Here is a 22,456-nt window from a genome sequence, read left to right as displayed (position 1 = left end):
GGGCCCCGGGGGGTGGATGAGATACGCCCGGAGTTCCTCAAGGCTCTGGATGTTGTAGGACTGTCTTGGCTGACACGCCTCTGCAACATCGCATGGACATCAGAGACAGTGCCTCTGGATTGGCAGACCGGGGTGGTGGTCCCCCTCTTTAAGAAGGGGGATCGGAGGGTGTGTTCCAACTACAGAGGGATCACACTCCTCAGCCTCCCTGGAAAAGTCTATTCAGGGTCCTGGAGAGGAGGGTCTGTCGGATAGTTGAGCCTCGGATTCAGGAGGAACAGTGTGGTTTTCGTCCTGGTCGCGGAACAGTGGACCAGCTCTATACCCTTAGCAGGGTCCTGGAGGGTGCATGGGAGTTTGCCCAACCAGTCTACATGTGTTTTGTGGACTTAGAAAAGGCATTCGACCGTGTCCCTCGGGGAATCCTGTGGGGGGTACTCCGAGAGTATGGGGTACCGGCCCCCCTGATAAGGGCTGTTCAGTCCCTGTACGATCAGTGCCAGAGCTTGGTCCGCATTGCCGGCAGTAAGTCGAACCCGTTTCCAGTGAGAGTTGGACTCCGCCAGGGCTGCCCTTTGTCACCGATTCTGTTCATAACTTTTATGGACAGAATTTCTAGGCGCAGCCAGGGTGTTGAGGGGGTCCGGTTTGGTGGGCTCAGGATTGGGTCACTGCTTTTTGCAGATGATGTTGTCCTGTTTGCTTCATCAGGCCGTGATCTTCAGCTCTCTCTGGATCGGTTTGCAACCGAGTGTGAAGCGGCTGGGATGAGAATCAGCACCTCCAAATCCGAGACCATGGTCCTCAACCGGAAAAGGGTGGAGTGCCCTCTCAGGGTTGGTAGTGAGATCCTGCCCCAAGTGGAGGAGTTCAAGTATCTCGGGGTCTTGTTCACGAGTGAGGGAAGAATGGAACGTGAGATCGACAGGCGGATCGGTGCGGCATCCGCAGTAATGCGGGCATTGCATCGGTCTGTCGTGGTGAAAAAGGAGCTGAGCCGCAAGGCGAAGCTCTCAATTTACCAGTCGATCTATGTTCCTACCCTCACCTATGGTCATGAGCCATGGGTAGTGACCGAAAGAACGAGATCGCGAATACAAGCGGCTGAAATGAGTTTCCTCCGCAGGGTGTCTGGGCTTTCCCTTAAAGATAGGGTGAGAAGCTCAGTCATCCGGGAGGGGCTCAGAGTAGAGCCGCTGCTCCTCCACATCGAGAGGAGTCAGATGAGGTGGCTCGGGCATCTGATCAGGATGCCTCCTGGACGCCTCCCTGGTGAGGTGTTCCAGGCACGTCCAACCGGGAGGAGGCCCCAGGGAAGACCCAGGACACGCTGGAGGGACTATGTCTCTCGACTGGCCTGGGAACGCCTTGGGATTCTCCCGGAAGAGCTAGAAGAAGTGGCCGGGGAGAGGGAAGTCTGGGCATCTCTGCTCAAGCTGCTGCCCCCGCGACCCGACCTCGGATAAGCGGGAGACAATGGATGGATGGATGGATGGATGGCAACAAAAGTCAGTCAGTGCTGAGGGACTGAATTCTTAAGGTGATGATGTTGTCAATATGCATGAATAACATGGAGGAGACTTAACTGACTACACAGCTGCTTTGATTCCTTGCATAACCGAGGCTATTTGTGCAAGTTTCCATTCAAAAATGCTGCACAGATGAAAATCTAGGAAGTAAATAAACTTCAGTATTACAAAAAAACAAAAATGTTTAGGCTTAGGAAAATGTCATTTTGTATGGAATATATTTATCAGAGAATAAAATGTTGGAAGTAGTTCAAACATATATGCATTTTTATGAGCAATTAAAATTAAAGTACATGATGCCAGCAAGAGTTTGGATGATTTCACCTCATGTGTCAGTTTAGCTTTGTCTAGATTATATATGGTGAGAAGTTAAGCAAAATGACACCTTTTATTGGCTAACAAGAAAGATTACAATCTGCACGCTTTCGAGGCAACTCAGGCCCAAGTTTGCACATTGCGATCTTTCTGGTTAGACAATAAAAGGTGTCATCTTGCTTAACTTCTCACCACATCCATGATGTCTAACACAGTACTAGTACCTAGTACTCTAGATTATATAGAAATAGTTTGTAGTTCATTGTTACACATTTATTTCTTTTCAAAGACTTCAAATGTTCAGAGTTCAAATGTTAGTCAAGGTCCTGTGAGTAATGGATAGCTTGGTTTATTATTTATACCCCTTTGGGAATTTGTCCATAAACACTTATCCAATTCCAAACAGTTTTATGAAGGTTCTTCAAAAAGGTTCCATCTCTTCATCTTTCCAAGTGTTTTTTCAGGTAGTTCTTTGACATTTTGCAGCATTATTGTTCTTATTCTTGCGGCTCCGTACCCTGCTACTGTAGATCTTGGTTACAGTGTGATTGCTACAGAATCATGAATATTTCTCTGCATCTATTGGTTTGCACCAAAGAACAATGAAGTGTTGTACATTTCAGTGGGCAGAAGATGTTAAAAGGATTTGAAATCCACACCCATGTGTGTACTTGGTATGAGGACAACAATGCTTTGAAGAGGCAAAGCATAGATGACTGTATAGAGACATTTGAAAATCAGTCATGTAAGCGTCAGATGCAGAGTGTGCAAGATGGCCATAAATGTCAACCACTTGTGAGAAAAGAAAAGAAAGTAAGGGGGACAGAATTCTCAGCAAATTAGAGAAACTTTCTAGGGAACCAGAAAAATAAGGAGACTGTAATGAGGCGTACAGAATTTGTATCTCATAAAAACTTCCTATTGAAAAAATGAAATATGAAAATGTTTTTTAAAATTCTCATGTGTAGCAACTTTTCTATTACAGGAACACTACACTAATACTGAATAGGGGCTCCTTTTGCGATGAAAACAGTGTTGGTTCTTCATTGTGTGGATCACATGAGATTTTGGAACCATTTCTCTGAGATTCTGGTCCATGCTGACGTGATTTCATGTGTGTCAGCTGTACGCTCATACTGTAACTCTCCTGTTCTACCACATGCCAAAGGTGTTCTATTGGATTCAGATCCGGTGACTGGGAAGGCCACTGAAGAACACTAAAATCATTGTCACATTCATGTAACCACTTTGAGGCGCTTTTGCTTTGTGACATGGTGCATTACCATGCTGGAAGTAGCTATTAGAAGATGAATACATTGTGTCCATGAAGGGATTTACATGGTCAGCAGCAATATTCTAATAGGCCATGAGATTGTGAGAAGTGATGATTGATTGATACTAATGGATCTAAAATGTGCCAAAAAAACATTCTCCACCATCACTACAACCTGCAAGACAGGTGGCATGGAAGGATCCATGCTGTAGGCCCCAAATTCTGACCGTAACATCTAAGTCCCTTAGCATAAGTGGCTATGTTTTTCCTGTCTTCAGCTGTCTAGTTTTGGTGAGTCTCTGCCCACTGCAGTCTCAGCCTGCTGTTCTTGGCTGGAAGGAGTGGAACCCAACATTATCTTCTGCTGTTGTAGCCTGTCCACCTCAAGGTTCTACATGTTGTGCATTTTGAGATTATTTTTTCTTCACCACAATTGTACAGAGTAGTCACCTGAGTAACTGTAGCCTTTCTATCAGTTTGAACGAGTCTAGCCAATCTCCTCCGACCTCTCTCATCAATAAGGCATTTCCATCCAAAGAGCTGCTACTGACTGGATGTTTTTCATTTTTTGCACCATTCTCAGTAAGCTGTAGAGACTATTGTGTGTGAAAATCCCAGGAGGTCAGCAGTTACACAAATGCTCACACCAGCCTGTCTGGCATTGTTGAAATCACTGAGATCACACTTTTCCACATTCTGGTGTTTGATTTGAACATTAACTGCAGCTTCTGATCTGTATCTTTATGACTGTATTTATCATGCTGCTGCCATGTGATTGGCTGATTAGATAATTGCATGGATAAGCAGGTGCACAGGTTCTTCTAATAATTTTACTTGCTAAGGATGTGTGTTAATTTGCATGCCCTCTAACTCATACTTGTTAAAGAAATGATCTTAAATAGAAGAAAAATATTTTTTAAACAACTGCATTCAAAATAAAGTGTTCATGTGAAAATGCAATTTTCTGAAGGTAATTATTCAGCATTGCCGGTGTCAGCTCTTCTCAAATTTGTTAGGAGCTTTCACTACTAATTCTGGGTAGGGAAGAAAAAACTGTTGAATTACTTAAAAAAAATAAAACTGCTTTTTTTTCTTTAACTATGTTAATGTCTATGATACTTTACTAAGTTTTTGAATAAAGCTATTTGTTAATATGTACATTGTTGACTTACTATATGTGCCTGACATTTGACATGAAGATTTCCTGTCGCCCTTCCTTTAGGTGCTACATGACTTTAACCACAGCGCTGCACCTACACCGTGGAGGGTCTCCTAAAGGCCCAGCAGGCACTGGGAAGACAGAAACGGTGAAAGACTTAGGAAAGGCTCTTGGAATGTACGTCATTGTTGTCAATTGCTCAGAGGGGCTCGACTTCAAATCCATGGGCCGAATGTACTCAGGACTGGCACAGGTAATCAGTCACAAGTAGGAGCCTGAACTACACTATAATGGGTAGGATCCAGATTGGAAGGGCAATGTTTTCAACCAAATCTACATCCAAATCTTTTTACTGTAAAAATATCCATTTGTCCATTTTGATCTGTTATATGTTACTCTCGGGGCATATACAGTAGTAGGTGGGTCAGAAGGTACCCATGCATGTACCTCTATACATGTAGTCATGGTAGAAATACTGTGACCCTACTCAATACAAATAATTTGATGTGTGATTTAAATTAATTTAAATTCACTGGGTATGTCTCAGTCATATGCTCTTCACACAGCTGTAATGTTAGCTCTGTAGCTTGACAACTACAGAAATCTGAAACCCGGCCTAGACGTATGTATTTATACACCTTTAGCCAGCAGCCATACCACGTTCCCATTGGATCAGGTAATCCACCTGAAACTAAGAGACCATCTAGGAAAGGTTTGGGTTGCTGCTGGAAGAGGTGTTGATAAGGACAGCAGGGTACGCTCACCCTGTAGTCTGAGTGTGGATCCCAATGCCCCAGTGCAATGACTGGGACACTGTGCTGTAAAAATGGTGTCGTTTTTCAGATGAGACAGAAAACCTAACTCTCTGGGGTCATAAAAGATCCCTGAGCATCTTTCATAAAGAGTAGGGAGTTTGCCAATGTCCTGGTTAATTTGCCCTTCCTAGCCTGGTCATTCTGCCTTCCAATTCATCCACAGTTTCTAATTGGCTAACTATCTCTCTCATCTCTTCATCGCCTAATAACTAATGTGTGCTGGGTGTGCTGGAACAATAATGGCTGTTGTCACAGCATCAATACATTGGTAGTAGCTTTGTATGTAATGCTCTTTGAGTGTCTTGAAAAGCACTTTATAAATGCAGTGTCTTCTTCTTCATCTGGGTTGCATTCAGTCCACCAAGAGGCTTGTACACATCTGTAAGTATTTGCATGGACAACACCGTAGACTTAGTGCCTAAATATGCACCATTGTACACTTACTTTCGAATATTAACTTTTGTATATATACTTAGCACAGTACCCAGAATGGAGCAACGACAGACAAAAATCCAGTATCAATGTGTTCTTATTAAGTTTTCGATGTTAAGCAATGCAGATCTCAAACAGTATAATAAAGCTTTAAACTTCACAAATAAGAACAGTTAATTAGTAAGGGATACTTTCCGGAAGAATATACAATAACCAAGAAGAGACAGGTATCCACCAGAAACAAGCAGCATGGTCTCTTTCTTTTGGCATTGCCTGGTGATTCTCTGATATTGAGAGAGGCTGTGTTGTTAGCTAGGTGAGCCTTGGTCAGAAGTTGCCATCTCCACCATGATTCGTCCTTTGTATCAATTCTTTTTATAATACATTTCTTTGATGATAAGAAATACAGTACTTATTTGCATTATTACCTAATAGTTCCAATATAGTAATGAAAGTCTTTCCATTACAAATTTTTTTGGCATCTGGGGCCTCATGTATAAATGGTGCGCATACATAAAAATGTTGTGTACGCCCGTTTCCATGCGTGCTTCGAATGTATAAAAACTAAACTTTGTGTAAAGCCACACACATTTTCACAGCAGTCTCACACCTTACGTACGCACTTTTCTGCTCGGTTTTGCAAGCTGGTGGTGTCAACGCAGTGCTACTGTTTCTGTGCCTTTTACCTTATATTTCATATTCGTATCCATGATGCAGCATTTATTAAATAAAGTGATCCCCCGCCTATCGCGGAAGTTACGTTCTAGACCCACCCGCAATAGGTGAAATTCTGTGATATAGAAAGACCACATTTTTTTTTAGAGTTTAAGCCGTAAAATAACCCCCCACACAGTTTAAACACATGTAAACTTATTAAAACACACTTTGTAAACACATATGATATGTGGATGTCGGGCTAAGGATATGAGTAACATCTCTCTATTATAAAACATTTTAACGTCACGCAAGACAAGGCAGTGAGACAGAAGGACAGCTGCTGTACAGGCTTTTAAATGATTGACACGCAGAGTGACAAGCAGAACAAACATCTTGGCAGAAGCAGCACAAAGCCAGCATAAAGTCCACTTCTCCTTAGCGTGCACTCAGCTCCCCCATGGTTGTTTAAAATGCGAAGTGACAGGAGCGCAGCATGCCTCCGGGGGGGTGGAGTTTGAGTGAAGCAATCGAGACCAGATCATCTTGGACAGACACTTTGATGACACACCCTACTTACAATTTAAAACAAGTTCATTGACATCTAACCTAGCAGTTGTTGGAATGCTTTTGGCGAGAAGCAGAACATACAGCTTTCCAGCAGCAGCTGCAGAAACCCAGCAGATAATCCAAGCACTTCTCCTTAGCGTGCGTTCAGCCTTCACCACAACCCCACCCCCAGGCCCACCCTCTTCAGAGCAACAGACAGAACAGACATCTTGGTAGAAGCAGCCTGTAGCTGATCTGTCCACTTCTGCTTAGTGTGCGTTCAGCTCCTCCCCTTCACAAAGTGAGCAGCAGAAACGCAAAGTGGCAAAAGGACAGCTGCTTTACAGGCTTTAAAGTGATTGATGCAAAGCGCGACAAGCACAACACACAGCTGGCCAGCAGCAGCAGCAAGACACCAGCTGAACCGATCGCATCTGTTTAGCGTGCGTTCAGACCTTCATAACCCGAGCAGCGTTATAAGTGCCACGACAAAGAGATTTAACCACGCCCAGGGCAGGAAATAAAGGACAAATATTGTTTTTAGTAATAATAATAGTATTAATAAATCCGCGATGTAGCAGGGGCGCAATAGCTGAACTGCGATATAGCGGGGGATCACTGTACACTGAAATTAATTGCATATCATTTACAAATTTAATTCACTTAGTTGCAATCATTCTGTAACAATATAATGGTGCATGGAATGGCCAAACTATTCCTACTACCATTGCTGGTTTAGCGTTGTTAGAAGACATCACAAATAGAAGAATTAGGAGAGAGTGCGTATTTAGAGATGATGATGACTGACTTCTAAGTCAATTTCGATTTCCAACAGCTGTCCTCTTGGAGCTGTGTGCTGAACTGGCACAGGCTTTACAAAGGCAGACTTTGAGGAATTGTGCTCTACCTTCTCCTTTGCAAGTTCTGTCCATTCTCGGGTTTTTAGCCACAGGAGCTTTTCAACGTGAACTTGCTGATGATCAGGTATTTCACAGACATCACTGAGTTGCGCCAAGCCAGCTGTATAGGAAGGTATTATCTGCTTGTCATTCAGGTATATAAGATTACCTTACACTGTGGTTGAACTGGCAAACATCCAAGCGCAATTCGCAGCAACATCCGGTTTTCCAAATGTAATCAGAGCAGTCAACTGGTCAAGGCACTGGACAAGTTACATCGGCCAGGGATGAATCACCAAAGGAATGAGGTGGCTTTACATCGTCTACAGCTGGAGAACCTATAAAAACGGCAGCTCTGCACAGTCGCAGGTGCTTTTTCCAACTAGTGTCGCAAAAGGCAAGCAGTCCTTTTAAGGCTAGCGAGTCACCTGAAAGAGCCATGTACACAGCAGATAATCTATCCATTGTGGCATTCGGCACTGATGCTGTGCTATAAAGGCACCTTCTGGGAATGAATTTGCTTAAGTAAATAGAAAGCATTTACATTCTATTAATGTGCTGTTCTATAGCGCACAGAATGTGTGTCGCAGTGCGCAAGCATGTAGCTTGCTGCATAATGTGGCACACAATCGTTGCTTGCCCGTACCTGTAGAGATGCAGTATGATGAACCTGACCCTGACCCACCAAATGATCAGCCAAAACAGAACGTGTTACAATTTCATTTGAATTCAATTAGCAGAATGTAAAAACAGGTAATCAAATGCAGCATTTATTTTTTAACCAATTCTTTTAATTTGTGGTCAATATCACATAGTACAGCCCTTATATTCCTTAGTTCATTGGCCACATCTCTTACAGCAGGGGTCCTCAATCATAGTCCTGGAGGGCCGCAGTGGCTACAGGTTTTTGTTCTAACCTGGTTGCTTAATTAGAAAGCAATTTTTGCCAATAATTTAATATCATGAGTTGTTAGTGCTTTAACTCTGCTATGTCAGGTAATTCTCATATCCTAGATTTTCTTCCCCTATCTAAGGATATTATCCAAATGTTTTGAAGGCTAGAATGGATGAGTAATTCTCAATCCTTCACTTTTTTCTCTTCACTTTCCTTCCAAGTATTTCATTAAACCCAATAGTGCATGATAAATACACACAGGTGTAAATGGTAACAAGCTAAATGGAGAAATGTTGCACGTCATTTGCATGTTACTGCTAATTAGGAGCAATTAAAAACCAAGAATACAGCTGTTTAAGACTAAAATAAGCAATAAGGGTTGAAAACCTTAACGAGCGAGACAACTAAAGTGAAACAGAAGTGTTACTTGAGCAACAAGTGCTTTTTATTAAGCAATTGGGTTGGATCAATAACCTGCTGCCACTGTGGTCCTCTAGGACCGTGATTGAGGACCCCTGTCTTACAGCATCCACTATTGTATTTTCTGACCCCATAACAGCATCACCAGGTGGTTTCCGAGGCGGAGGTATGTGAGCAGCCAGCTCCCGAAGACGTGCTGGGCACAGCAGCACCATCACCATGTGGATTTGTGTCCTTGGTACAGGGCTTAATGTCAAAGTCACGTCAACTTTGATATCTGACCACTTTTTTTATTTCAGGTACTATGTGACTTTCTGAACTTGAACTTTTGAATGTCTCCGCCATTCTATATCACTCAATCAACTTTCTTTTGTTGCTTATACCACTGCTTAAGCCAACAAATAGTATGTTTTTTCTTACCTCCACTTCGTATCCACTGAAATTCTTAACACTGAACAAAGCACTGAACAGAAGGGGCTATTTATATTGATTTGCATATGCAAATATGAGAAACTCTGGGAGGAGTCATGTTGGGACTGTAGGCGAGTGCACGAAATTATACGTTCATTGGGATTCATTCAGGGGATGCATGGAAATTGGTATACGCACAGTTTTATGCATCTGGATTTTTTGTGCGTACAGTAATCCCTCGCTATATCACGCTTCGACTTTCGTGGCTTCACTCTATTGCGGATTTTATATGTAAGCATATTTAAATATATATCGCGGATTTTTTGCTGGTTCGCGGATTTCTGCAGACAATGGGTCTTTTAATTTCTGGTACATGCTTCCTCAGTTGGTTTGCCCAGTTGATTTCATACAAGGGACGCTACTGGCAGATGGCTGAGAAGCTACCCAACCAGAGCGCATATTATGTATTAAATAAAACTCTTCAAATATATTGTGAGCACGGGGGCTGTTCGCACCCCTAGAGGACACAGCTGCTCCTCAAAAAATGCTGAAAGATTACCTTCACATTGCTCCCTTCCTTGCTGAGCTTACATGTGGCTGCTTTGTCAAGCGATATGCTTCCCGCACGGAGCTTCGCATACTTAAAAGATCAAACAGCACGTATTGATTTTTGATTGTTTGCTTTTCTCTCTCTCTCTCTCTCTTGCTCTGACATTCTCTGCTCATGACGGAGGGGGTGTGAGCAGGGGGGGCTGTTCGCACCCCTAGAGGATAAGGACACTCATCTAAGAAATGCTGAAAGACTACCTTCACATTGCTCCCTTCCGTGCAGCTGCTTTGTCAAGCGACATGTTTCCCGCATGGTGCTTCGCATACTTAAAAGCTCGAACGGCACGTATTGATTTTTGGTTGTTGTTTTTCTCTGTCTCTCTCACTCTCTCTGACATTCTCTGCTCCTGACGGAGGAGGTGTGAGCAGAGGGGCTGTTCGCACACTGGCCTAGAGGATACGGACGCTCCTCTAAAAAATGCTGAAAGACTACCTTCACATTGCTCCCTTCCTTGCAGCTGCTTTGTCCGGTGGTGCTTCGCATACTTAAAAGTCAAACAGCCCTATTGATTTTTGATTGTTTGCTTTTCTCTCTCTCTCTCTCTCTCTCTCTCTCTCTGACATTCTCTGCTCCTGAGGTGCACTCCTTTGAAGAGGAAGATATGTTTGCATTCTTTTAATTGTGAGATGGAACTGTCATCTCTGTCTTGTTATGGAGCACAGTTTAAACTTTTGAAAAAGAGACAAATGTTTGTTTGCAGTGTTTGAATAAAGTTCCTGTCTCTCTACAACCTCCTGTGTTTCTGTGCAAATCTGTGACCCAAGCATGACAATATAAGAATAACCATATAAACATATGGTTTCTACTTCGCGGATTTTCACCTTTCGCGGGGGGTTCTGGAACGCAACCCCCACGATCGAGGAGGGATTACTGTACATACATGTCCAGTTTTGTCTATACACCATGCTTCAGTGTGAATTTTATGCATGGCATCATAAAGGACGGTAATAGGGAATTGAAGTTAATCAAATAACGAAGGTGTGTTCTTTGTTCATCTGTCACCTTGGTGACCTCTTTGCATGTTGTGCATTTTATTTTATCCTTGGCCAACATCAATTCAGGTTAGTATCGAAACAAGCACTATGCATTTAAATGAAATAACAACCATAGAGTTTCATGTGACTAATAAACCTTAGTGTGTTAGGGTTGCTTTGTGGCACATCTAAGAGCTTCTTATATTAACATTTCTAGTCAAATTTAGCAGAGTGAAATGAAAAAGTTAAAATTCATTTAATGAAACCAATGTTATGAAATGAAATTTGGTTAATTTGATGGACAAAATCAATTTCTTTTTCTTCTTAACCCAGTTTTTTTTTTTTTTAATAGACGGGTGCTTGGGGCTGCTTTGATGAATTCAACCGCATCAACATTGAGGTGCTGTCTGTGGTGGCACAACAGATCCTATCCATCTTGTCAGCTCTCTCAGCTAACCTTCAGCGTTTCGTTTTTGAGGGTCGAGAGATTAATTTAGTTTGGTCATGCGGCATCTTCATCACAATGAACCCAGGTATGGTTTAATTTAGATCACAATAACCCAACTCTACAGTTTTAATCATATTGTCCACTATCAATATTCTTTTAAAGAGTAGAGTACAAAGGCTATTAAACAAGTTGTGAACAATTAGTGTTACAGTACAATAGTCAAGAGAATAAAATATGTTTATGGAGGCAAATTTTGAATAAATTTGGAATAACATTAAGGAAAAAAACTATATATTCTATTAATGGGGGTACCTGGTACGGCCCAAGGTGGAATAAACCTCAGGTGTGGTCTCTGAGTAATTAATAATTTTAACTTCAAACAAACATTTTACTGTCCAAACCCACCTTGGCGAGCAACTTAGTATACTTGTGCAAAGTCTCAAAAATGCTTCCTATGGTCACTTCTCTAAGTAAGCATGGATACAGTCACTAAATAAAGTTCCTGAAGGGGAAAGTGTTCAGCATGAAAGATAGCCTATGGTCTTCTGTACAAATGGGGGGTGTGAAGTATTTTGAAGAGAGCGATTCAATGATGTGAATTTACATACCAGGCAAATGCACTTTCAGCTTTATGTATTGGATTAATACTTTGCTCTTTGAAAGCATTTTTTAGACAAATATTATTAGCAGAATCTTCTGACTCTGATATTTAATCAGAAATACACACATACTAGACACACATTCATGTGTATATTTATTGTTTCAGTATTTATTTAATAACTAATTTTTTTAACAGTGAGTGAACCCATTAATTTAAACTTTTTTTACAACATTGACAAGATCCAGTTGTTTCCTATAGTTATTAATGAGACCCTCACATCTGCCTTGAGGATGTTTATCCATGCATTCTTTCACAGCTGTTTTAGACTTGTCGGCTGTTTTGCATGAGAGGCCCAGAATACGTCTTGCTGTAACATTTCATTTAAGGTGAGACGTTGACATTGACTTGCTCAATTTAGAGCTCAAACTTTCTTAAGTCTAAATCCAGTCCTTCGAACATTTCCTGATATTAGGGTTTTTGTCATATGTGGGGATCTATTTTCAACTAAACTTCAATTTATGAACAGAGTCTGATGTTACATCCAAAATACGTTCCTATTACTGTGAATTCCAACTTCTCAACAGCAAAGCTAAACTGCATACCCTCTATGCAGTCTGATACACTTTTGTTATTAAATGATTTTTGTTTATTATTAATTATTCAAAATTCATATTATATACCCTTACATTTTTTTCTTTCATTTCAGCGCTATTTTGGAATTTGTTTCAGGGTCATAGCCATGTTGTATCTGAAAATGATGTTCATTGTTAGTCAAGAACTTTGACAGTGGCAGTGACTGATTTTTGCTTAATTTATCCTCTTTATATCTTTATTTATCTCTGACAGCTTCATTTCCAGGTCCAATTACCTAACAAGTCTTTCTGAATGAGACTTTTTCTCTCGTCTCATAACAGATAACTGAATTTTAATGTTAGATTTAAGTTTTTGTGATTATGTGCATTGTTCTTTTTTGAGAGCTCTTTTATAATGAACACCATGTTTATTCATATTGTATTTTTGAGGTTTAGGGACAGTCATAAGTGGCAGCAAGATCGGTTTGGAGGTCATCTGCCTTCTTTTTAGGTTATTTGGGACATCCTGCATTTTTGGTCGATTTTTAGGGTAATTTTGATTGCTGTCTTCATGTTGATCGAGCCACAGTGATCTTTAATTACCTTCTATTTGCCATACTTACCTTGCTGCTTGAGCACAAGAACTTTGTGTTTCATTTATTTCCATACATGACCTATTTCTTAGGTTACGTTCACATTACAAGCCTCATTGCTCAGCTCAGATTGGATTTGCCTGTCTTAACGGTTCACATTCATGAGTACAAGTGAATGCACCTGTCCTCCAAAACAGCACACATGCACACATTGATACATTTGTGAATGAGTTATATGCGTCACCAACAACAAAAAAACATCATATTTGAGAGAGGACTCACAATATTAAAATCAACAAAATGGACTCTCTAGTAGCTAGTGCATTGCATTTTGCTCTAGAGGATAGCAGACAGCTTGTCAGCTTGACCTCATTAGGTCCAGAAAGTGAAAAAGAGCCCAATGGCGAGCTTTTGCTGTTTGTGCATCTATTGCTGGCACTGCTGCACCAAGAGATGTGTGGATACAAGAAAGGAGCCAGAAAAGGTAGAACCATGACTGTGGTCACTGCTGTAGCTTGCATTGCTGTTTTGCCCCCCTGCCAGTGCTGGCTGATGACAGCAGTGCTCATCCCATGTGAAAAGGCAAAAAGCCACATGAATTCCAATCTGACAGGTCTCATTCACATCGTAAGTCCATAAATCGGATCAGATATATACTCTGTCTGGTACCACATACTGAATGAAAGTGACTCAAATCGGATTTCTGCGTCCATACAGGCCTGAAAACAACAGATTTGTGTGACATTAAGGGAGAAAATTGGATTTGAGCACTTTAGCCTGGTAATGTGAATGTAGCCTTATTTTCCACTTTTTTTTCTGTCACAGGCATCATATCTTCTAGGCAGTGTGTATAATTTTTGGATATAAATTATTATTATTGTAGAATAAATGACAAAACTGTTTTTAATTTAACAAGGAAATAATAGTAAAACTTGAATATTTATGACCGTAGAAATGTTTGTGAGTACAGATTTGTGAACGCAGATCAAAAAATGGCTTAACACATAGACAAGAATACACAGATACCCAAAGGTGCTTAGAGAGTTATGCTAATAATGTTATGTTGCAGTATTCATTTTGTAAAGGAATGGTGGAAGTGAACCGAGCTGAGGGTGTCATGGAGAATTAAAGTATATCGATAAAAACATAGTGCTAACTTGTCTGAAGTTCTCACAAATAAAGATGTCACTAAAATGGGAACTGGTACAAAGAACATTGAAGTCACATAAAACTAACGGATTACAAATAAAGAAAGCTATTAGGATTAGAGAAGCTAAACAATTGCTTTGGTTAGCAATAATCATCAGTGAGCTATTAGCTTATACGCTTTGTAGGCCAGTGAAAAGCACAATAATTCTCTAGTATTCTATTCTAGCTAACATTCTGGCATTATGTAAAAACTCACATTATTTGAATTCTTCGAATTAAAGGCCAGAGTACTTAATCCAGTTTAGGGTGGCAGGAGCTGGAGGCCAGCATGGCAACAGTAATTTAAGGTACAAATCAACCACAGATGAAGTGCCAGTCAATGGCAGGCCACATTCACTCATACACTTGCCATCCTTATACTGAGACCATTTAAGTCACCAATTAAACTAACAAACATGTCTGTCAGATGTATGCAAAAGTGCATACAGCCATTGGGAGAACAGATCAACTAGAATCTGTGGATTTCTGAGTATGTCATAGTTTTTGTGTTTGGTTGGTCTCAATTCCTTCTGCACAAATCCCCAGTTGAATTTAATCTTAAATGGTTCTTCTATCTCTGCATGTTTTGGAGAGGATCTGTAAACATCAATCCGCGAAATGTGGTAGTAGTCATAATGATTAATTTGAGAAGTAATAATGCAAACATTGCTAGCAGAGAATAAATAGGCACCTTAACAGCTTTCTCAGGAGTAGACTTAGATATAATTTACATCTTCATTTCTAAGACCGAAAGGATGTCACATATTCAGTGTTAACTACAAAGAATAATAATAATAATAATGTGTTACAATGGTCTTTTTTAGAGCTGCTGATTGCTGTACCCACTTGTTACTATTTCTCTTTTTCCAAAACTATCATTATATTGTACTTTTAAATATTAATTTCTGAAAGGCTTGGTGACAACCCAGCCTAGTGGTCAGCATAGGACAGGAGTCTGATAGCCTTTTCTGGTTTGTAAAGCACCTTATCTTCTCTGTTAGTTTTCACTGTAGATAATTTGGAATCCATTATATCATTACAGATGGATTTGGATGGCATACAGGACTGGGCAGATTAGTGGCAGATGAAATTTAATGTCAGTAAATGTAAAGTGTTACACATAGGAAGTAAACATGTTAGGTTTGAACACACAATGGGAGGTCGGAAAATCGAGAGTACACCTTATGAGAAGGATTTAGGAGTCATAGTGGACTCTAAGCTATCGACTTCCCGACAGTGTTCAGAAGCCATTAAGAAGGCAAACAGAATATTAGGTTATATAACACGATGTGTGGAGTACAAGTCCAACCATTATAACACACTGGTGAGGCCTCATCTAGAGTACTGTGTGCAGTTTTGGTCTCCAGGCTACAAAAAGGACAGAGCAGCACTAGAAAATGTCCAGAGAAGAGTGACTAGGCTGATTCCAGGGCTACAGGAGTTGAATTATGAGGAAAGATTAAAAGAGCTGAGCCTTTACAGTTTAAGCAAATGAAGATTAAGAGGTGACGTGATTGAAGTGTTTAAAATTATGAAGGGAATTAGTACAGTGGATCGAGACTGTTATTTTAAAATGAGTTCATCAAAAACATGGGGACACAGTTGGAAACTTGTTAAGGGTAAATTTCGCACAAACATTAGGAAGTTTTTCTTTACACAAAAAACAATAGACACTTGAAATAAGCTACCAAGTAGTGTGGTAGACAGTAAGACTTTAGGGACTTTCAAAACTCGACTTGATGTTTTTTTGGAAGAAATAAGTGGATAGGACTGGCGAGCTTTGTAGGGCTGAATTGCCTGTTCTCATTTAGAGTGTTATAATGCTCTAATGTTCTAATATCTTACTGTATGTGGCGCACAGTTTTATTTATCAAATGTTTTTTTTTCTAACACTAAAGACATTGTGGTCTTTGCCTCCATCTTTTTTATTACCTCACAGGATACGCTGGCCGTACTGAGCTTCCAGATAACCTTAAATCCATGTTCAGGCCCATCTCCATGGTGGTTCCAGATTCCACACTGATTGCAGAGATCATTCTCTTTGGTGAAGGCTTCAATAACTGCAAGGTAGAAAGCCATCAAAGTTATTTGGATTACTGGTTGTTTATTTAATGTGAGGCTTGAATTTAACACATCCTAGAAAGTCTGAACTTGAAAACTGTTAACCTCAGGAATATAGTAATTAATATACATAATTTAAGTAATGTAGTAAGCAAGAAGCTGAAAGCCCTACCTGGTAGGATGTCTTATATGGCACAACATGTACTGGGATTTTCTAAAAGAAAGGTAATTAGAGATAAAGTCATGCAAAAAGACAGTTTCCCCCCTGGGATTAATATAGTGTGCCAAATACCAAATACCTAAAATAATGTGTCATTGACTACTTCCAAGCACTGACCATTCCTAGACTTATTTAGATTTGTGTTAGTGACATTGAAAGATGGGTACATTTTCTCAAGGTTGCCTTTCTCACACATGATGCACCTTCTGTCTTTAGATCTTGGCAAAGAAGGTGTTCACCCTGTATTCTCTGGCTGTGCAGCAGCTCTCTAAGCAGGATCATTATGATTTTGGACTCCGAGCTCTCACCTCTTTGTTGCGTTATGCTGGCAAGAAGCGACGTGTCAGGCCTGACGTCTCTGATGAGGAGGTTTGTATAAAGATTGATTTGTGGAAGTGTGGTACACTGTGTATAGATGTAGAGTGCTGAATAAGTCACCTTTAAAGGCCATCCCCATAATCACAGAGTGTAAAATTCTTCTTGATGTATTCCAGAACATAAAAGTCTTAGAGAAGTATGAAATAGAGCAAAACATGAACATTTCTAGGTGATTCCAAACTTTTGAACAGTAGTGTACTTTAAGATAGAAATAGCCAAATCATGTGTCGGGGTGTCTAAAAAGAGTATGCCCATCAAAGGCTCAAACTTCAAACAAAAATTCCATCCCATTACAATACTACAGGATGTGCTATGCTAAACGGGGTAAAATTAAGTATATAAAAAAAAAACTGGTAGGTGTGGTGTTTTGTTTGCAAAGACACATTACAGTTCACAAGTACGGTTATTAGTATGCCAGTAACTTCTTTACCCTCTTTTGGAGCAGCACAATAATCAGTTTATTGTATTTTGATAAAAGGGGCCATTGCCCTGAAGTATAAACATATATGAATAAAGTCCTCAAATATGAAAAGTAGCCATTTCTCTGTTTTCAGATTCTGTTTCAAATGCTTACATTTCGCTGTGCTCAATTTACTCCTTCTCTTGAAGATGTTTCACCTTTGATAGCTAACTACAGGGTGTGATTGATCTACAATGGTTTCTAAATGCTGAGCTTTCTGTCATTTGTCAGATTCTTCTGATGTCAATGAAGGACATGAACATTGCCAAGCTGACTTCAGTGGATCTGCCTTTATTCAATGCCATCATCCAAGATCTCTTCCCGGGTGTGGAAACTCCTACAATTGACTATGGGAAGGTAAGTGCCTTCCTTTTCTAGCTTTCCTTTTCAGTTATGTTGTGCAGGCTCCTGAACAATCAGTCAATTTCACTTTTATCAGGATTTTCTCTGGGTGCTCCAGTTTCCTTTACTAGCTCAATGACATGGGCGTTATGTTGATCGATGACTTAGTAAGAGTGGCTGTGCCCCGCAATAGATTGACTCCCCATCCTTCAGCTCTGTAATGGAATAAACCGTGGCAGAAAACCGATGGATGGGTGGGCATTTCTCAGGTGGAACTGTGGCCCTTGTCATTCTGAAGGGCACATTCACTGCACCCAAGCAGTTGTTTTTAAGCTGGAAAATGGAAGGACCATAACTGACTCTTTTGTATATTATTATACATCATGGTCTTTATTACATGTCTGTGCCTACCATAAATGAAAAGACCTGGAGTTCTATTAAATTTGGCTAAGTTTCACTTTTACACATTTATTACAGTTAAGAGAGACCATTGAATCGGAGCTGCGGTCAGTTGGGCTTCAAATCACCCGATTCACACTGACTAAAATAATCCAGCTGTATGAAACCAAGAACTCTCGACACTCCACCATGATTGTGGGCAAGACAGGCAGTGGCAAGTCAGTTACATGGAAGATACTAAAGGCGGTCCTCAGCACACTACAGCACAAAGGAGAACCTGGATACAATGCTGTCAGGGTAAGTGGTCTGCACTGAGTTGCAGCAAAGATTTTGGAACTTTACAGAACTGGTAAGCAACTTCTAAATGTGTGGGTGACCTCTTTAAGAAACCCACTCACAGATTACTCTGACTCATATTCCAGACAAATGAGAAGCCCACTTCTCAATTCTCAAGCCCTCTTTGAGCTCCCTGCTTCTCTTGATACCTTAGAAAGTAATGAGTCTTCTTAGTTCATCAAGCCAAATCTGAAAAGCCTCTGATGAATGCATCACCCAGAGCAAAAGTCAGTTTCAAGATCAAAAATGATTAGTGCCCAATTATTTTAAGATGCTGCACTGTGTTGAGAGGTTATTGTAGAAGCATTTATTTTCTATTCTAAAACAAAAATTGCTTGCACTAAAAGATGTCTCTGGGCACCTCTGAGACAACTTTTCATTATATTGAGCGTTGTCCAAAGAATGGTCAAAAATCACCTTGAAATTATTCTGCTTGTTTCTATGGAGGTCGATTAAAGTATCACATAGGCCTTAAACAGGAACATTTTGCCAGTTTTAGATAGAGAAAAAGAATGCTTAAATCCAAATTGAAAACCTTAATAAACTCAATTTACCCAAGACAATACTTTAAAATGTGTGGCACAAAAAACCCCACATTATAGTTTTCCCACATTTAAAGAAACCTACATTAACAATGGCAGAGCTGTAGCTGCAGTGCTGATTTTCATTTGGCGCTATAGATGACAACAGAAATCTCCACATTTCTGAACAACTACTATGACCCCTGGTTTCTATTCCAGCCAAGCTTCTCATCAGAAGCTGCTAGCCTGCTAACTGCAACTCTTTTCTGTTTAAGTTTCTTACTTCTTTGCCTGGGTGACAAAGTTGTTGGCACTGCTGCGTCACAGTTCAGGCATCCTGGATGTTTGAATCCTACCAGCAGATGTTGTCTGTGTGGAGTTTGCTTGTTCTCCCCATTTTTGTGAGGGATTTTTTTTACAGGTACTCCATTTTTTCTCCCACGTGCCAAATGTGTGCATGTTAGAATAAATTTACAGGTACTCCATGTGCATGAGTGGGCATTAGGATGGGGCAGTGCAGGACTGCTTTTATTCTTTAAGTGTAAAACATTCAAGAGAGGCTCCACATATCCGTGACCCAGTATTAGTCTAAGTGGATAATATTTTGTTATGTTTCTCTAACCTCTGAAGACTGCCTATTAGTTTAAAGTATTGTTTCAAATTCAGCTCTTAGGAGGCTGTGGCTTCTTTAAGATTTGAAAAAGTGTTTGTGCAGTTTTTACAGAAAGACACATATACGAAATAATCCAAACCCTTCTGCTGGCAAATTTGGTGAAGACGTAAATTATATCTGTTTCATCCATGTTATATTAGCTCCTGTAGATACAGTACTATTAAAAAGTATTCTACCTTTGGAAATTTAAATTTTTTGACATGATCAACAGAAAAAGACTCTTTAATGTGAAAGTAAATACAAATCTGTACAAAGTGGTCTAAATGAATTACAAATCTAAACCACAAAATAAATGATTGCATAAGTATTCACCTCCATTCATATGACATTAATATAATAAGACATTAATATCACACACACACACACACACGCACATTGGTGCAGCTAATTGGTTTTGGAAGTCCCTTCATTAGTTCTTGTCTGGGGCATCAGTTGATTGTAGTTGAAATGCACCTTATCTGGAGTAAACACAAGGGGGCGCCACTATGGCCCAAACTGCAGACACAATAATGCCCAACATAATTCTGTTGTCAAATAGAAGAAATTTATTTATCCAAAGCACCCTTAAAAAAATCAACAAGTAATGCATAATTCAGTTAAATTCTCCATCCTTCCTCCCTCCAAGAGTGTCGCCCGATGTCTTCACGGTGTGATGTGGTGGGATTCTTTTCAAGCAAAACCCAGGACTGCTTTCAGTGTAATCACATTGCCGGTCAGGAGCACTTCCATGTTACATGGAAATCAGTATTGCCTTCCCCTGACTATACCTTCTGGTGGTAAACATGGACCCCCAACAGGGTTGCACTTCTATACTCCAATTGCCATGTAACCTTTTGGGTGTCCAAATTGAGATCAGCCTTGAGGAACATTGCCACCTTCAATTTGTGGGTTCCTGGAATCCACATTGAGCCAGTCCATCCATTTTAGACTGATCCCAGCAGGAGCGAAGATTATAGGGTATTCTGGCCGGTTATGTCTTCATTCCAGTGGTTGTTCCATTAAGGCATCCAGTGCGGTCAAGAGATTATCTGCTTATCCTGGCTGGGATGGCTGTCTTTCCTCTCTGGCACTAACCCTGGAAAGACCGATTTGTGGTGAGTCAGTGTGGTGACCTAACCTACACAATGCAGACAAAAGAAAACTCCGGACAACTCCATGAAAAGACGATTGAAAAGCACAAGCCATAAGATAGAGACAAGAAAATATTCAAGTCACTGAATATTCCTTGGAATCCAGTTAAATCAGCCAGTAAGACATACGGCATAGCAGCAAATCTGCCAAGACAGGCAGTGATCATGCAGGAGTCCACAAAGAGACCTATGAGAACTCTGAGATTGGAGAGACAGTGCAGACAACTGTTACCTGTATACTTGTGCAAAGAGAAAGCCACTGTTAAAAATAGTTCACATGACATCTCGGCTAAAGTTGCTAGAAGGCACACTGAAGACTCTGAAGTCAACTGGAAGAATGTTCGATGATCTGATGAGACCAAAATAGAGCTTTTTGGCCATTGATATAAACAGCATGTTTGGCATAAGCAAACACACAATCCCTACCGTGAAGCATGGTGATGGCAACATCAGGTTGTGGGTATGCTTTTCTGCAGCAGACCCTGGAAAGCTATAGAGCGTGAATGCAGCAAAATACAGGAAAATCCTGGAAGAAAACCTGAGACAGTCTGCAAAAACCTGCATCTTGGGAGAACATTTGTTTTCCATTAACTCAACACCACCAAGCAAAAAACCAAAGCTACACAGGAACGGCTTTAAAACAATAATGTTAATGTCCTGAAGTGGCTGAGTCAGAGTCCAGATTTCAATCCAACTGAGAATTTGTGGCTGGATTTGGAAAAACGCTGTTCACTCACATTCTCCATGTAAACGGAGAGAGCCTGAGTAGTTTGGAATGGGTAGAAATAGTGTGGTAGAAATCAAGATCTTAATTAAAGAAAAAACGTTTCCTGTAACAGGACAAATCTCATAAAAGCTTTGAGTCAGTTATCAGGCAGGAGAAAAGCTTGTCCATCTATATCATTTATTTCACCTGCAGCAGAAAGCTGAAGAGCAAGCATTCTTTACAGCAGTTTGTTATCCGCGTGATGAGAATGGTCACAGAATCAAAGGGAAGAGGTTAATTTTATAAACTATTGAATTTGCATACAGTGTCAATCAATGTGTACATTCCATACTCTGATGGGATAAAAGTCCTGAGGTGTTTAGCATAGAGCACAACCGGCCTAAATGAAAGCCTTTCTCCATTTTATCCTTGTTCTTCTCTTGGTTTAGACATTACCCTTGAAATCTCCATATATGTGACAGCTGTCCAGTTTTATTGTTTACAGGACATCCGCCGATCTCTTAATCGTACATTTGGTGTTTTACATCACCCTGCTCCTGCTACATGCTTGTTTTTGTTGCTCACTTGACCTTTATCTGGTTTCCTGATATACCTGAACAGGTTTCTGACTTTTATTAATCCTTTTGGATGCTAAATTTTAATACAGAAAGCAAATCAAAACACTTTATCGTAAATAGCTATGTGACCCCTAAGTCTAATTATTCTTCCACATTGTCAGTGTCCATTTTCTGTAAAGCTGATAGAGACCTAAACACACAGACTCAAGCCTCTCATGGCAGCCAAATGTCCATCTACTGAATACTGACTTGAAGGGACTGAACACTTATGCCATCAGTTATTTTGTGTTTTATGTCTGTAAATTAAATTTAGAT

General features: G+C 40.4%; 1 protein-coding gene across 1 annotated transcript in view; it reads left to right on the top strand.

The window, feature by feature from the left end:
• Positions 1-22,456, top strand: part of dnah2 (dynein, axonemal, heavy chain 2) — a 518,592-nt gene that overhangs the window by 282,137 nt on the left and 213,999 nt on the right. Inside the window, 6 exon segments of the mRNA XM_051924101.1 lie at positions 4,340-4,529; positions 11,288-11,468; positions 16,277-16,404; positions 16,835-16,987; positions 17,688-17,813; positions 18,276-18,494. Of these exon segments, the coding sequence (XP_051780061.1) occupies positions 4,340-4,529; positions 11,288-11,468; positions 16,277-16,404; positions 16,835-16,987; positions 17,688-17,813; positions 18,276-18,494 (997 nt within the window).

Source organism: Erpetoichthys calabaricus, chromosome 3 (genome assembly GCF_900747795.2).
Source record: "Erpetoichthys calabaricus chromosome 3, fErpCal1.3, whole genome shotgun sequence".
NCBI lineage: Eukaryota > Metazoa > Chordata > Cladistia > Polypteriformes > Polypteridae > Erpetoichthys > Erpetoichthys calabaricus.
The sequence above is the reverse complement of the archived record's forward strand: the minus strand, read 5'-3'. Positions and strand labels throughout refer to the sequence as shown.